The sequence below is a fragment of the Convolutriloba macropyga genome, chromosome 1 (genome assembly GCF_964194025.1).
Source record: "Convolutriloba macropyga chromosome 1, txConMacr16.3, whole genome shotgun sequence".
In the NCBI taxonomy this organism is placed as follows: domain Eukaryota; kingdom Metazoa; phylum Xenacoelomorpha; order Acoela; family Convolutidae; genus Convolutriloba; species Convolutriloba macropyga.
The window spans coordinates 63,354,415-63,372,626 of NC_134468.1; the positions used below are offsets into that span (position 1 = coordinate 63,354,415).

Genomic DNA, 18,212 nt, shown 5'->3' on the forward strand with positions numbered 1-18,212 from the left:
TTTCTTGAGTCAATGGAATGGTTATCAATATTTTAATGACTCCAACTTATTGCCATTTTTTGATAAAGTAAAATTTTTTTCAAATTTTTTAAGGATTATTAACGTGCTCCAAGTTTATGGATATATATGAGCCAGTGAAACTATTTAACGGTTGAAATAGGGATACTCGTTAGTCTCTTGAGACAATTAAATGATTTTCATTTCAATATCTGGAATTTTAGCAAGACCTTGTTAACCTTGCATTTTTTTTCAAAATTTTCAAATGTTTTTGTCCTATTTTTGTTTAACGATCTTTGCTTTTCAAGTCTTGCAGATGTGTTACTTGACATAAATCCAGAGACAAAAAACATAGCTCTAAACTTTTTCACTGCAATTTCCGGAGGCTTTTGTTTTAAGTTTTGCAAAAATTTAAAATATCAGTTTTTTTTCATTTATTTACTAATAAGGCTAGAAATCTAAAAGTTACAGTGTTGAATCATGCTAAAGCTATCCTCAATAAACCATGGCTAGCTTCTGACGGAAACTACCGCTCGGTGGTCGTTTGAGAGCAATTCGCTCGACGTTAGTCGGTTATGTTTAATAGCCGCGTCAGCAATTCCAAGCGGCTATTATTGCGCTACTACTTTTTACAATTCACAGAATTTGAATTTTATTGGGGCGCTGTCTTTTTTAAGATCTGTTCACACATTTTTATGATTTTTGAAATCAAATTGGAGTAGTGATTTTGATCACTCCGAAACAGGAAGTGTAGCGAAAAAGCGAGTGGCTTTGCGGCTTGAAATTTTTTGCTCTAAATTTAAAGTAGAGTGAGAAAACGGTGTTTGAACATAAATTCGGTTTCTCGGCAGTAGTTTTTTTGTTCAAATGTGGCAATTTCACTTTGATTTTTTTAAAAAAATTTATAAAGTTTTTAAAAATTTTTTATCATTTTTTCCGGCCCGAGGGGTTCTAGGACCTCCTCGAAGGTTTATTGATAAGCTGTTGCTTATTTTCTTGAGTCAACGGAATGGTTATCAATATTTTATTGACTCCAGCTTATTGCCATTTTTTGATAAAGTATAATTTTTTCAAATTTTTTGAGAATTATTAACGTGTTCCAAGTTTATGGATATTTGAGCCAGTGAAACTATTTAATGGTTGAAATAGGGATACTCGTTAGTCTCTTGAGACAATGAAATGATTTTCATTTCAATATCTGGAATTTTAGCAAGACCTTGTTAAATTTGCATTTTTTTTCAAAATTTTCGAATGTTTTTGTCCTCTTTGTGTTTAACGATCTTTGCTTTTCAAGTCTTGCAGATGTGTTACTTGACATAAATACAGAGACCAAAAAAATAGCTCAAAAACATTTTCATTGCAAATTCCGGAGGCTTTTCTTTTAAATTTTGCAAATATATAAAATATCAGTTTTTTTTCATTTAATTACTAATAAGGCTAGAAATCTAAAAGTTACAGTGTCGAATCATGCTAAAGCTATCCTCAATAAACCATGGCTAGCTTCTGACGGAAACTACCGCTCGTTTGAGAGCAATTCGCTCGAGGTTAGTCGGTTATGTTTAATAGCTGCGTCAGCAATTCCAAGCGGCTATTATTGCGCTACTACTTTTTACAATTCAAAGAATTTGAATTTTATTGGGGCGCTGTCTTTCTTAAGATCTGTTCACACATTTTTATGATTTTTGAAATCAAATTGGAGTAGTGATTTTGGTCACTCCGAAACAGGAGGTGTAGCGAAAAAGCGAGTGGTTTTGCGACTTGGATTTTTTCGCTCTAAATTTAAAGTAGAGTGAGAAAACGGTGTTTGAACAAAAGTTCGGTTTCTCGGTAGTAGTTTTTTTGTTTAAATGTGGCAATTTCACTTTGATTTGTTTGAAATTGTTTAAAGTTTTTTTTAAAAATTTTTTATCATTTTTTCCGGCACGAGGGGTTCTAGGACCTCCTCGAAGGTTTGATGATAAGCTGTTGCTTAGTTTCTTGAGTCAATGGAATGGTTATCAATATTTTAATGACCCCAGCTTATTGCCATTTTTTATAAAGTATAATTTTTTTCAAATGTTTTGAGAATTATTAACGGGTTCCAAGTTTATGGATATATTTGAGCCAGTGAAACTATTTAACGGTTGAAATAGGGATACTCGTTAGTCTCTTGAGACAATGAAATGATTTTCGTTTCAATATCTGGAATTTTAGCAAGACCTTGTTAAATTTGCATTTTTTTCAAAATTTTCAAATGTTTTTGTCCTCTTTTTGTTTAACGATGTTTGCTTTTCAAGTCTTGCAGATGTGTTACTTGACATAAATCCAGAGACCAAAATTATAGCTTTAAAGTTTTTCACTGCAAAATCCGGAAGCTTTTTTTAAATTTTGCAAAAATTTAAAATATCAGTTTTTTATTTCATTTATTTACTAATAAGGCTAGAAATCTAAAAACTACAGTGTCGAATCATGCTAAAGCTATCCTCAATAAACCATGGCTAGCTTCTGACGGAAACTACCGCTCGCTGGTCGTTTGAGAGCAATTCGCTCGACGTTAGTCGGTTATGTTTAATAGCCGCGTCAGCAATTCCAAACGATTATTATTGCGCTACTACATTTTACAATTCAAAGAATTTGAATTTTGTTTGGGCGCTGTCTTTTTTAAGATCTGTTCACACAATTTTATGATTTTTGAAATCAATTTGGAGTAGTGATTTTAGTCACTCGAAACAGGAAGTGTAGCGAAAAAGCGAGTGGTTTTGCGACTTGAATTTTTTCGCTCTAAATTTAAAGTAGAGTGAGAAAATGGTGTTTGAACAAAAATTCGGTTTCTCGGTAGTAGTTTTGTGTTCAAATGTGGCAATTTCACTTTGATTTTTTTTTAAATTGTTTAAAGTTTTTAAAAATTTTTTATCATTTTTTCCGGCACGAGGGGTTCTAGGACCTCCTCGAAGGTTTGATGATAAGCTGTTGTTTAGTTTTTTGAGTCAATGGAACGGTTATCAATATTTTAATTACTCCAGCTTTTTGCAATTTTTTGATAAAATATAATTTTTTCAGATTTTTTGAGAATTATTAACGTGTTCCAAGTTTATGGATATATATGAGCCAGTGAAACCATTTAACGGTTGAAATAGAGATACTCGTTATTCTCTTGAGACAATGAAATGGTTTTCATTTCATTATCTGGAATTTTAGCAAGACACTGTTAAATTTGCATTTTTTCTTTCAAAATTTTTGAATGTTTTTGTCCTCTTTGTGTTTAACAATCTTCGCTTTTCAAGTCTTGCAGATGTGTTACTTGACATAAATCCAGAGACCAAAAAAATAGCTTTAAACTTTTTCACTGCAAAATCCGGAAGCTTTTGTTTTAAATTTTGCAAAAATTTAAAATATCAGTTTCTTATTTCTTTTATTTACTAATAAGGCTAGAAATCTAAAAACTACAGTGTCGAATCATGCTAAAGCTATCCTCAATAAACCATTGCTAGCTTCTGACGGAAACTACCGCTCGCTGGTCGTTTGAGAGCAATTCGCTCGACGTTAGTCGGTTATGTTTAATAGCCGCGTCAGCAATTCCAAACGATTATTATTGCGCTACTACATTTTACAATTCAAAGAATTTGAATTTTGTTTGGGCGCTGTCTTTTTTAAGATCTGTTCACACAATTTTATGATTTTTGAAATCAATTTGGAGTAGTGATTTTAGTCACTCGAAACAGGAAGTGTAGCGAAAAAGCGAGTGGTTTTGCGACTTGAATTTTTTCGCTCTAAATTTAAAGTAGAGTGAGAAAATGGTGTTTGAACAAAAATTCGGTTTCTCGGTAGTAGTTTTGTGTTCAAATGTGGCAATTTCACTTTGATTTTTTTTTAAATTGTTTAAAGTTTTTAAAAATTTTTTATCATTTTTTCCGGCACGAGGGGTTCTAGGACCTCCTCGAAGGTTTGATGATAAGCTGTTGTTTAGTTTTTTGAGTCAATGGAACGGTTATCAATATTTTAATTACTCCAGCTTTTTGCAATTTTTTGATAAAATATAATTTTTTCAGATTTTTTGAGAATTATTAACGTGTTCCAAGTTTATGGATATATATGAGCCAGTGAAACCATTTAACGGTTGAAATAGAGATACTCGTTATTCTCTTGAGACAATGAAATGGTTTTCATTTCATTATCTGGAATTTTAGCAAGACACTGTTAAATTTGCATTTTTTCTTTCAAAATTTTTGAATGTTTTTGTCCTCTTTGTGTTTAACAATCTTCGCTTTTCAAGTCTTGCAGATGTGTTACTTGACATAAATCCAGAGACCAAAAAAATAGCTTTAAACTTTTTCACTGCAAAATCCGGAAGCTTTTGTTTTAAATTTTGCAAAAATTTAAAATATCAGTTTCTTATTTCTTTTATTTACTAATAAGGCTAGAAATCTAAAAGTTACAGTGTCGAACCATGCTAAAGTTATCCTCAATAAACCATGGCTAGCTTCTGACGGAAACTACCGCTCGCTGGTCGTTTGAGAGCAATTCGCTCGACGTTAGTCGGTTATGTTTAATAGCCGCGTCAGCAATTCCAAGCGGCTATTATTGCGCTACTACTTTTTACAATTCAAAGAATTTGAATTTTATAGGGGCGATGTCTTTTTTAAAATCTGCCCACACATTTTTATGATTTTTGAGATCAAATTGGAGTAGTGAATTTGGTCACTCCGAAACAGGAAGTGTAGTGAAAAAGCGAGTGGTTTTGCGGCTTGAAATTTTTTTTCTCCAAATTTAAAGTAGAGTGAGAAAACGGTGTTTGAACAAAAATTCGGTTTATCGGTAGTAGTTCTTTTTGTTCAAATGTGGCAATTTCACTTTGATTTTTACTGTTTTTTTTCGATTTTTTGGATCCGATTTTGTTTCTAAATGGGATTTCCCAATCCATTCATACTCCGTTCTAGGTCTAGTTTTCTGTTTAGTCAATGAAAATTTTTTGAATTGTACGTCAAGACTTGTCCTGCTATGTTTTTTAACTTCGTCTAACAATTTTTTTGTTTTGTCTTACACTGACTTCTTGGAATTGACTTTTTAATGAAATACCTCACTCAAAAAATTACTGCTGAACTCAATTAAGTAATTTTAAGTTTTATGAATCTTAATTATTTTAAGATCAATAGTGTGCATCTAAGTAGTGCCAAACGTATATGACCTAATTCCTGAGTATTAGAGTCTTTAGTTTTTGATTTCAAATAATAATTTTGAAAAAAGCTCAATTTGTGCTTTTTCCTTATATAGCGTATGTAAAAATGACCGTCTGAATCTAAATAAAAACTCTTGTGGTTTATTAAAGGACTGGTGGTCAATCTGTCTATCTTATTTCTCAAGTTGTTTCAATTCGTGGAAGGCCACAAGCGTCTATCGCGGATATTTTCCGGCAATCTGCTGGCTATGTTTAAGTTTTTTTCAAACTTTTGCCAAATATATGTCCCTTCTATAACGTAACGCTGAAGATTTTTTTCTGGAAAAGAACATAAAAAAAATAATGCTCACTAGATTCTCTTTTCAAAATTTATCTTTTTTGGGTCGAATAAACTAGAGCGATCAAATTATAGGTCATACTAATTTATTGATTTGTTTTGCTATCTTAATTTTTTGCAGGAGGAAGATTTTACTTGTGAATATCGGACCAATAAATTATACTTGGTAAATCAATTATATTTTTGGTAACAATTCTTGACTTGATCAAGCTATTATTCATTCAATCAACACAAATACGGCATAAAAGTTTCGCAATTACCTCACAATACTGAAGAAAAATGTCATCTGTCCTTATAATTTTAGATTTTTAGGTGATCTGATCTCCTGTAGGTAGTCATTGAAATAATTAGATCAAAGTATATCCCAAAATATTTCATTCATATGAGTTCATATTTCAAAAAAGTGTCGAGAGCTTCCATGATTGAACTTCTAACCATATTATTGTAATAACGTCCCAATTACCTCGTTATGATGTCATTTTCGTCATCAAATACAAGCAACACTTCATTTTTGTTATAATTTATTTTTGTCTATTCAGTAGCTTAATCTCAGTAGCTTTATAAAGAAACTTAATCTCCGGGAAATCATTCAAAATTGCATTCAATATAAAAATTTTCTGATAAAATAACAAACAGTCCTTAACATTTCATAACAAAAGTGCTACTATGGTCATCGTTTTGATTAGCAAATAGCAAATTATCTCAACAGATTATAATAATAAACTTTTCTTTGTCATCATCACAAAGTAACTTTGAATATTGTGTACAAAATCTGTGAATCACAGTGAGAATACAACGCACCTTTCTTCCTGCTCGCGTTCAGTGATTTAATTTTTGAAGAAAAGTGTATGTCGTCTGAGTCCCTAGCCTTGTTTCACTAGTGAGCGCAATTTGAGTACTGTTCACCAATTGTGGCACTCAAAACACTAAAACGTACCCCATATCAACTCAAATTAAACTCACATCAAAATTTTGTTTATGCATATGCATATCTATTTGTATATGTATGTGTTAGATCTGTTTTCTTTTACATACATATTTACAAAAGTCTGTTTTACTAACAAAATTTGCAAATCCAATTAAGGATTTATATTAAACATCTGATTAATATCAGTATTAACATTAATATTGTTCTTAATGAAAACTAAAGCAGTACATATAATATCATTAACAGCTGCAGTAAGCCTAAATTTAAGTGAGCTGCAGTAAGCCTAAGACTATTAAAACTGATGTTCACAAAATAACTGTTCATTGTTCAAAATGTTACTGTTATAGGGTGAACGATTGCAGTCTTTATATAAAAATGAATGTGTATCCCTATCTTAAAATTTTTATCCCTATTGTTATCCCTATATTAACATTAAAGTTCACAAAATAACCGTTCACTGATCAAAATGTTACTGTTATAGGTTGAACAATTGCAATCTTTACTTAAAAATGTTATCCCTGTCTTTGATTCATTATAGGTTTTTAAAGGAAAATTTATAAGTTTTTAATGGAAAATTAAGAAAAAATTATGATGAATCCTTCTGATTAATCCTTTTCGAAGTTCCATTTCGGCAAAAGAATTTCGTTTGAACATCAGATTTAAAATAAGAATCAGAAATACTTAATGTAAAAATTGAAGAAAAAAAATTGTAAGACTATTTTTTGAAATCCAAAGTCTTTTCTTCTTACAAAATCTTATTCTCATCTTAACAAAAATTATTTGTAAAATTGTATGTGAGAAATTCTTTTTTTTGAAAAACTATTTGTAAGAAAACTTTTAATCTAAAAATTATATTTACGTAAACGTCAGCATTTTTACCACTAATTCTGTTAAAAATGACGTTTTTACAAGTTTCTGTTGGGTAGTGGGCTCAATACTTTCTCTTCCCAAGTTTCTTTGTATATCTATTCTTGCAATCAAGGAAGCGTTAGATGTCGATGTAGAACACAAACAGAGAGTTATAGACGTTTTCAGCAATCAAAACTAGGATCCTCTACTCTTTATTGCTATCGCGAATGCGCCAGATTTTTTTGTAGCAAACAAATGGAAAACTGTAGGCTTTTCAATAACAAAAAAACAACCTCAAGTCTCAAACAACAATGACTTCAGCGGATCAAAACGTGCTCATTGCGATTATTTCACATCGTTTCATAGACAGATGTGTGAATTTCGGCTTCATTCTAGAGCTATTTTCGAAATTTTTGAAATTTGGTCTCAAAACGGTCACGTTTTATGAATGGGGTCTTGAAAAATGGCATTGGAGAAAAAAAACTTATTAGTTCTTTGAAAACGAGTTTCTGACTGAGAAACGTAGTTTCATGTTATATGATTGTGATTTTAAAAAATTTTTTGTAAATTGATTTTCACAGGAACGTTATTTCAAAATAAATTTAATCTCAAAGTCGACAAATGGCGATTTGTAGGAAAGTTTTGGCAGAAAATGGATATACTTATTAAATTTAATTATTAACTGAAGACAACTTTCAAAAAAATTGAAGTGATTGATACTGTTTTGGATAGGAAACCAAATTAAAAATTGACTAAATTACCACTCCTTATATTGAAGCCACTTTTGGGAAACGTAAAATTTTTTAGAACCAATTTATACAAAATGTACTTTCTGAAAAACTATTTTGTGCAAAAAAAGATCTTTTCAATCAGAAATACATAACAGAAAGCTACCTTTTTCAGTTATAAGCTAATTTTATAATCATCTAATAACAAACAATTGATTCTGTTTTCTACCAACTATTTTGACAAAAAGTACCTTTATAGAAAAAAAAATTTGAGTTAAAATTTTCAAAAGAATTTAAAAAATAACAATCAACAGATTAAATTGAAACGTTTTTGGAAGATTTCCTTAGCTGATGTATCAAAAAAATGGAAAAGTGAAACTTAGTAAAACACAGACTTTCTTGGTCATATATACATATTCTGAAAAAAAGTTGGTTTATAATTCTTCTCAGAAAAATTGAATTTTAGTTATGGATTTTTTGTAGTCGATGATGGAATGCGCGCGTTATAACTTAGTCAGTTCCATGTCGTCTGAGACTTCTTAGGTCATGTGTTTTTTTTTAATTTTTGAAAAATTGACAACCTGGGGTTGACATTATTGGTTCAGCTACCCAGCTAAAGCACTTTTTATATACTTTTTTAAAACATAATTTTTGAATGAATTAGATGCTAAAAAAATGGAGTTTCAATAGAAATTCAGTTTTCAATTGACAGATTTTTCAAAAAAAACGCAGTCGGCACGCAAATTAGAAATAAAAAAAATTAATTTGAGGGCTGAAAAAAGTAAATTATCAGTTTCTGAAAATGATGTTTTTTAAATTGTATGTGTTCTTACACAATTTTAAAATTTTTTTTAACGCTAGACTGAAAATTTTCATTGCCAATATATAAACTTTCATATTTTCAGACTTATATTATACACGTTTATTTTATCAGACTTACTGCAATTTTTAGTAAAGATCGTGATGACCTACCTTGAGAACACTAAGCCATCAACCATTCCAGCGTAACCATCAAAAACCATCAAATTAGTTAACTGCAGCGCTTATCGATACTATAAGTCGTGCTTCAGTTTTAACTAGCAAGTTAATCATAATTTTTACTAGTAACAATACAACGAATTGCATATCTTAAAAAAACTAATCAGAATTTGTGAGTAAGGTTACAATTTGTAACTATATAGATAAAAACAGATACCTCTAGAATTTACATATACAATTACACATGCACAACTTCATACAATTACAACTTTGGCATGAGAATTCTTTGAGGTTGCCTTGGTTACTTTTTAATTGCTTTCAAACAAAGTTTCTAGCAATTATATTAGTCCTGTCGGTCTTTTTTTTATGCGATTTTTCGCTTGACCAATTTTTCGTCTGACGCTTTTGACTTTTCGTCCTCAAAAAAGGGATAAACAGGTAGCGCCCAGCGGGCATTAAGTGCTCTTAGAGCCTTTCAGCTCTGTTTCAGCTCAAACAGTTTTGGAATCTTATACTTATGGTGTGAACAGCGGTTCTTACAGGTTGAAGACCCCCCCACCCCCCCCACTGCTGACCCCCCACTATTGCCCCCCCACCGCCCTGTTGCCCCCCACCCCCCCCCACCCGACCGTCGCCACCCCCACCGGCACCCCCGTGCACCCTCCCCCCCCCCCACCCGTGGCTAGCTACTGACGAACAACCGCTAGCTAAAAGCGCAAATTTATACTAATTTTTACAATTTTTTTCAAGACTTGAAAATTTTTGTCAGTTTTTTAAACTTTTTCAGCCCTAGGTGTCAAGGAATCCACTCTAGGATTTGATAATAGGTTATTGAATAGTTTCTAGTGGTAATAGAATGGTTTCAACATTTCAACACTGCGAATTTTTTGCTTTTTTTTGATAAATTTTGCAAATTTTTTCAATGTTTTTGAAAGTTTTTGTCGTTTTTTAGGTTTATCCAGCCTCAAGAGCCAAGGAACTTCCTCGAGGGTTTAATAATAGCTTACTTTGTAGTTTCTAGAAGTAATGGAATCATTTTCAAGATTTAAACATCACGAATTTTAGCATTTTTTTGACAAAAATTGTTATATTTTCAAAATTTTTTGACATATATTTTCATTATTCAAGATTTTTCAGCCTCAGGGTTCAGACAACCTCCTGAAGGGTTTGATAATACGTTGCTGCATAGTTTCTAGTGGTAATAGAATGTTTTTCAACATTTGAACATCACGATTTTTAGCAATTGTTGGATAAAACTTGAATTTTTTTTTCAAATTTTTCAAAATTTGTCATTATCTAAGTTCTTCCAGCCCCAAGAAACCTCGTATAGGCTTTGATAATAGGTTACTGAACAATTTTTATTGCGATAGAATAGTTTTGAACTTTTTAATATCAAAAATTTTATCGAATTTTTAATAAAACTTATGATTTTTTCAAATTTGAAATTTTCGTCATTTTATTTGCAGTTTTTGAGTCCTTTTTTGAGTTTAACGATTAATACTGGCCAACGAAGCTTTTTAAGTCTTGCAGATGGGTTACATGACAAAAATCCAGAGGCAAAAATTGTTCTTTGAACATTTTCGTCACTGCGAAATGTTGAAAGTTTTCTTCTGAATTTTGCACTTTCAGTTTTTTATATGATTTAGTTACTAACAAGGCTAGAATCTCACTGAAAAAATTTCTAGCTCTCTCTTTCTCTCTGTGTGTGTGTTGGTTGGCGTTTCTTTCCTTCTCTTTCTCGCTCACGTTTTACCTCGCACTCTCTCTCTCTCTCTCTCTCTCTCTCCTTAACTCTTTTGTTGACTTCAGCAGCTGTTATGTGGCGTGATAATATCTTCTATTACCCTAGCCTCACGCCTCTTCAATCAAGCGAAAGCTAATCTCACTAAACAGTGGCTAGGTGCTGACAACCGCCCGCCGGTCGTTTGAGAGCAATTCGCCGGACGTTAGTCGGTTAAGTTTGATGTTTTGAGGGCTGCCCTTGAGTAACCGTAACACCATCATACTTATATTCTGATGTAAAACTAATATAATAAATACTTCTTGTATTCATAGCAGTTCTCAAAAACTCAATTTGAAACCAACAAATAATTGGTTAAGTAATAACTACTTTTTGAGACTTTTTCAGTTATTCTCTCACTTTTCGACCCGTTTTCGCACTCATTGCAGTCTCGATCATGACACATTTGCTGCACAAAGTGATCTGCCTCAAAAACGCAGAAAAAAATGTGGCTCACTTTCTTACCTATAAAAGGCAATATGCTTTTTGCACATTGGTCTACAGGACAATATTTGAGCAATAACTGATCTGTTTCTTTGCATTTTGTCTGGTTCTTGTGACGGTGTTTTCTGATTTCCAATTGTGGTAAAAACCTACAACTTGTTGTAAGTGCAGAATTTTCTGGCGCTCTTTCGATAGCCACAGTAATGAGAGGAAGCTGTCTGTGATTTAGAAACATTTGATCAGCTACACAACCAACTTACGTCTTTCTCTCCTTTATAATTGATACGTCATCACTGAACACGGGGAAGAAGACATGAGCATACAGTTTCTAGCTAAATTTTACAGATTTGGCATCCACCATTGATAGTTAGTTTATGTTAGTATAAAATTAAGCCTGAACAAAAAATCAGATCATGCACTCATTACGTCTTTTGCAACAATTCACTATCAGATGAGTTATTTGGCTTTCGGTAATCGAAACGATGAGTACAGTAGCCACTTCTTTTTAGAAAACACGTACGTCAAATGGAACATTGTGGAGGAGTTCCAACAGATCAAGAATCGACTCCCTTGAACTTTAGCAAATAAATGATTGAAAAGTTGCGGAATGCGAAACAATTTTTGTTACAATTTGGTCACTGAAAACAACAGAAATGAGATAGCATAATAAAATGGACTTCAGGTTGTTTTCGATGATAAAAATGACATGATTACGATGTGATTGTAACGCAATTTTGATGCCATTTGCTAAAAATATTAATAGAAATTTTTTAACTAGTTTGGGCTATTTTTTGGTTTTGTTCGTTCATTGACCCCTACAAGAATGTGATGCATAAAAATAAGTTTTTATAATGACGTATTTCTTTAAGTTTTGTGAGGTAATTGTGACATCATTATGACGTATTTCGGTCTATTTATTAAATAATAGCCTGATCAAGTTAGGTCTTATGCTAATAAAATAACTAACTTGGTAGGTTGGTGTTCTAATATGAATCAGACTTTGGACAGGGGTCATCTTTTTCTTTTTCTTAATTTGGAGATTTGATAAAATTCGGAATTTATAAATTCGGTGATTTCAAAAATTTAGAGAATAAGAAATTTTAAAATATACATTGGTCGTGTAAGTGAGCAAAAAATTGGCATGGCAGATGCTGCAATTGTTCATTGAGGGGGAACTGAATTGTTTAGGAACTGTTGGTTGAATTGAAAATTTTTGGTACATAATTGAGAAATTGGTGAAAATAGGCTGCTTACAACACTTAAACAAAGGTATATACTTTGCCCCCCCCCCCCTCATTCTTGCTCACGCATTACTATTGGGGGTATATTCGGCATTGAATGGGTCGGGGAAGGGATGAAAAAGGGAATGTATGTACTATCATTATGTTACGATAGCGAGCCTTAGAATACTAGGACACATGAGTCAAATATCGTTCCGCTATTGGAATATCATGAATGGTTACTGTTGAACTCTGAAAGTAGGGTCTAAGTATCCCAGACGAACTCAACGGTTATCTTGTAAGATTTTGCAAGATTCTTTCAAACAACGTTTATCTTGCAAGATCTTGCAAGACTCTTGCAAACGGCGTTTATCTTGCAAGATGCAAGATCCAGACGTTTATCTTGCAAGATAGCCGTCCGATTTTGACTGGGGTAGTAAATAAAAGCATCCTATTAAATCTAACCAAGTAACTCAATAAAAATCCTATCGAACTAAGGGTTCTTTAACACATTAATACGTAGTCGTTAGGTCAATATATTGATTTGACAAAAAATGTTCTATGCTTAAGTTGTTCCAGCTTATGAAAGTGGGATTATAATTAAGATTTTTGTCTGGTTTCTCAAACCAACTTGGTTTCTATGCAAGATGAACCGAGTAAACTGAACAGAACCCGAAGTCAGTAGGTAGCGGTAATTGTTAACTTTTTTCTTGATAAAGTGCAATGTGAAACGGACCCCAGGTCTAGGTACAGACTTATGAAAAGGCAATGTTCGACCAAAATGTACTATGAAAAGACCGTACTCGACTCATTTGAGCTATGAAAAGACTTTACCTGGACTTTAAGACACGCTGGACTTTAGCTCGACAGAGATTTTTAACAAAAGACTTTAGCTCGACCGAAAAGTTTACGAAAGATTTAAGCTCGACTCAAAACTTTTTCGAAGACTTTAGCTCTATCCAAAAATAGAGCTGGATTTTAGCTAGACCTAACGTTTGCAAAAAACACCACACTTAAAAAATCAGCTGGAACAAAATTTGCGCGCAAGATAGATAATTTGCAGAGAGATAATGAAAGGCATGAGTTTCTTGTGAAATCGTCTCTCCGATAGAATCTAATTTCATATTTGCTAAAAATGAAGCATCTTTAATTCACACCCTTAATTTCTTACACCCTTGTATTTGAGACAATAAAATTCACGGTAGACGAATAAAAGGTTACACTCTTTTTTCCACCCTTAATCTGAGTATCAATTTTTTACACTCTTACACCCTTATTTTTGAGAGAGCGTAATACCCAAACTAGGTTTGTGAACGCTTGCTAATCTACTTTCAAACTATACTTGAAATTTTACAAAAAATCAGTTCGGTACAAGTGAAACTTGAAAGTGTTCAAAGGAGACCAAATTTGTGCAAATATCAAAAAATACTGGTGAGCTATAATTGCGTGGGGGCATTATAGTAGGAGGATCTAAAAGAAACGGATCATTTCCCAGGTTTGAGTACAGACTTATGAAAAGACAATGCTCGACCAAAAAGTACTATGAAAAGACCGTACTCGACTCATTTGAGCTATGAAAAGTTTTCAGCTGGACTTTAAGACATTCTGGACTCTAACTCGACTCAGATGTTTCGCAAAAGACTTTAGCTGGACCCAAAATTTTACAAAAGACTTTAGCTCGACCCAATATTTGAACTGGATTTAAGCTCGACACAATGTATGCAAACAAAGTCGAGTTAAAGTCTTTTAAAGGCTCTGCTTCTGTATGTACAGAAATAGAAGAAAATGAAAAACTTTAGATTTTGAAAAAGAACAGACTTATGAAAAGACTAACGGTGGACCCATGAAAACACCTTAGCTGGACTTTTTTTCTTTATGAAAAGACTTAAACTCATCCCATGAAAAGATATTGCTCGACGTTTACTAGGAAGCTCAACCGTGTAATTATAGTCAATACTGCCCCTAATAAACTTTTAAAGTGTTTTTATAATTCGAGGCCTAGGCCTGGGACGTTGTGGGAAATCTTAAGTTTAAAAAAGGAAAGTATAATTTGTCTTATAAGATCTTGTAAGGCCTCGAGGATGCATCTTATTATGAGTTCAAAGAGGTAAAGCTCACGTCAATTCGGTTAATTTATGTAACTGTTACAAATGGATCTAAAGCTATTCCAAAAATGTTCACTTGAGAGCCATCGGTCGCGTGGCACATCAGCTGATGTCAGTCGTATGGATGGACTCGTTTCTGAATATAGCAGTTAACAAACACTTTTGTTTGCTTGATATAATTTTACTATGCACTGTCTGTTTCTCTAAGAGGACATTTATGCTCCAAGAGGTCAATTATTCTCACGAAAGTAATAAAATTATTGTTTTTCTGATAATAGTTTTAGGCATCTCATGATATAGGAATTGCTGTTGGTCTGTTGTTTTTAAATTTATCTCCTTGAAGATAATGAAGCGTGATGAGGATGTTTCAGCTTTTGTGTTTATGTGTGCTTTGTGGACAATTACGGGACTGTTTGACTACGACATGTTTGACATAGGTAACAATTAGTCAGCCATTTGTTTCTCTTACTCCTTTGTCTCTTAAGTTCTAGCCCAGAAGACTTTAAATGATAGTCATGCAATGAGTATTGCCCATCATCGTGCAAACATGCAACCCAGGTTGAGAATCGAGACCCAAGCGACCTCGAATCATATTCTAGTTGCACATTTTCGTCTCTAATCAGACCAAAATGACCTCAGGTCAGGCTTTGGTGCTAACCGAAGAAGAATCTGACAATAGAGAAACCGTAGCTGCCTCTTCTTCCCTAAATTTTTGTGCGACTTTACAGTAACCACAATCTCTTTAGTGCAACGTTTTTGCGACCGAACGTTCAGTGCGCAAAGAGTAGGTTGTAAAAGAGTAAGGTATGAAGAGTCTCAATCATAAAGAATTCTTAGTCTAGCTTTCCCAAGAATAAATTGTTACACATTGTCTCCATACATCACTGATCAGACCTTCGTGAGAATTGTGATCCAGACTATGATTAGACCTTGGTCAATAAATAGACTTTTGATCCGGACTTTTGTGTGACCTCTGATTGATCAGACTATCTTAAGGTTTCAGTGTCTCTTCAGATCTTTGTGCAAACTAAGGTGCCACCATAACCCTTTCCAGAAAAAGTTATTTAGCTTGGACTACACCCCTTGTGAGCAACCCGAATGGTTTATCCAGAGGTCGCTTTTGCGACTGGCTCTTTAAACAGAGTAATTATCCAAATAATGAGAAACAAGAAGTTGTTCCTCATTTTCGTTGTACGTGGCTGTTTTAAAATCAAATCAGTTATAGCAGTTATAAATATTTGCACATTGTAAAATAAATAGACAAAAAAATTCAAGAAGCCTGACAATAACAAACCCGGAGCTCGCTGTCAATGCAAACCAGAGCTGAATAAAAAAAAGTAGTTGACTATTTGTTATGCATATTTCTTTGTTCATGTCTGCCTATTTCACTACTTATGATTGATCATTTTTAGCTGTGCATGAACTAGTTGCAGACTGCCGCTCTACGTACCAGTATTAATTTCACACTGACGCTCTAGTTGGCAAAATTAAATGTCGACTGCCACCAAACTCAACAGAACAATTGCGAAGGCCATTAAACCGGTCAGCGTTAATTGCCGACTTCCGATACACTTGCCAGAACTAATTACCGACTGCCTTTCAAGTGGCGTACCTCACAACGCAGAGTACTCAATTCAAACTCAATCGCTCGGAATCATGGTTTGGGAAAATACCATATTTATAACTGTTGGAGCTGAGCTCGCTAAGCTTGTGTAGGCGGGAAAATAGAAACAAAACACTTTCTTTTGTCCTAGTCATTTAATAGTTATAGTTATAGTTCTAGTTCTAGTTACAATTTGTCACGTGAGAAAAAAGAGAAAAGTGGAAAATAACAAAAAGCAACACACAGAACTCAACGTAGTAGCCGCAGAAAACGGCTGAAAGTATAACTCAGCAAAATATTGTAAAAACAAATTGTCTTGAGCAGTAAATAACGTGTTACTGTGTCTTGAACTAGAAATATTCCTGAGCAGTAAATTGTTACTGTGTCTTGTATTCAAAATATTATTCTTGAGCAGTAAATTCTGTTACTGTGTCTTGCATCAACGAATTATTGGAGCTGAAATTCAACTGTTACAACCCCGACTTCTGGTATTCTCAACTTGTGAGTACTAACAGCAAAAGCCAACTTAGGTTTAAATTTAAATATTTTTGCACAAATAGGTCTTAGACATATATCTCTGTCTTCGATTTGTTTTTCTATCGGAATGAACTGGTATACATAAAGAGATCCCGTATTGTGTGATCTGTAGCATTCCAGTTCAAATTGATAGCTGAAAAAACTAAGATCAGCGAATAGTTACGAGCTAAAATAGTTAATGTAACGGTAAGTACAGCAGAGCGGATATACAGCTACAAAAGCGAACTGCATAAACGAAGTATCCGGACAGATTTTGTAACCACTCAGAACGAACTGGGCGGTGTAAAACTTTCTTTGTGAAACACAAGGAGAGCAGCCGTTACATTTGGTCCGCCGACCCGGACAGTGGAATAAACTGCTGTTCAACCCAACAGTCGAAGTGACGAAGTCCTCGACGAACGAGAACAAAACTCAACAGGCAATCCAACGATGCAAAGCCAATTAGGCAAAGTGCTTTAGAAGTTGAATAGCAAGGCTTAATTAAAGCAAATAAACAAAAGCACTGTAGAGATTCAAGCTGCAGTCCCGAAGTACACAAGAAGTGACTCCGTCACAGAGTCAAAGCGTTTTTGATCGACAGATCAACAACTTCGAAACAACTGGATTGAGAAACAGGAAGAAGGTTTTGAGCTCATTGAGAATCGAGATCGACCAAGCAAACTCAAGATTCTTTATCAGCAGATACTGCGATTGGACGACAGCATTCAAAAACTTGTGAATAAGAAAGCTGAGACTCTCCGAGACCCAGATATTTCTTTAAAACGCAAACTTGAGACAGAAAAATACTTTCAATATTTGAACGCAGAGTGGTTACCGTATATCCATGGAGAGACAAACATGTCAAGCCAGCAAAGCCAGTCAACTCTTCATGCCAATGAAGAGCAACCGCCTGCGAATAATGTGCATCAGTTAGAACAAAACGTTGGAATTCCAGAGTTTAACCAAAACCATGGTAACACAAGCAATGCAACGACGAATACGGTTACACGGACAATCAACCAGGATACAGAAAACGCTTCGGAAACATGTTCAGTGAAACGTCGGGTTGAAGAACGAATGAAGGAATTTGAAATCGAATTTGAAAGAAAGTTGCAAATCGAACGAGCACAATTTGATCGAAAGAGGTTGGATCTAGAAATGCAAATGAAAGAACTAGAGATGCAACATCAACTTCGGGAAAAAGAGCGAGACCTAGAGCGCCAATTGCAAAAAACAGCACTGGAGAAAGATGACTTCCGTTCTCAATCGACTAAGGCGCGTGACAAGTCACCTTTCAATTGGACCCCAAAAGGGAGAGATGTCTCGGAGTGGGCGAATTCGATGAACGACACGCGAGCGCCAATTCGACCAAGAGCTCGCTTTGACGTCAGCCCTGAACGGAATAAGCAGAGGCATTACCCATGGTACCCAAACTCTCGCGAACGCTCAGTAAGTGTTGAAGGGCGGGATATATCGCCGATAGCTGGAAAGCACTACAACACTGGACATTCAAGCAGTAGTTTACCAAAATTGAGGTTGAAAAATTTTGACGGAAACCCGCTGGAGTGGCCT

The 18,212-nt window shown here is 34.0% G+C and overlaps 1 protein-coding gene across 1 annotated transcript in view; it reads left to right on the forward strand.

Moving 5' to 3' along the window:
* LOC142345585 (uncharacterized) overlaps nucleotides 1-18,212 on the forward strand; it is a 47,703-nt gene that overhangs the window by 17,284 nt on the left and 12,207 nt on the right. Inside the window, exon 7 of the mRNA XM_075397748.1 lies at nucleotides 14,893-14,958. Coding sequence (XP_075253863.1) covers nucleotides 14,893-14,958 — 66 coding nt within the window. The remainder of the gene's footprint in view (nucleotides 1-14,892; nucleotides 14,959-18,212) is intronic.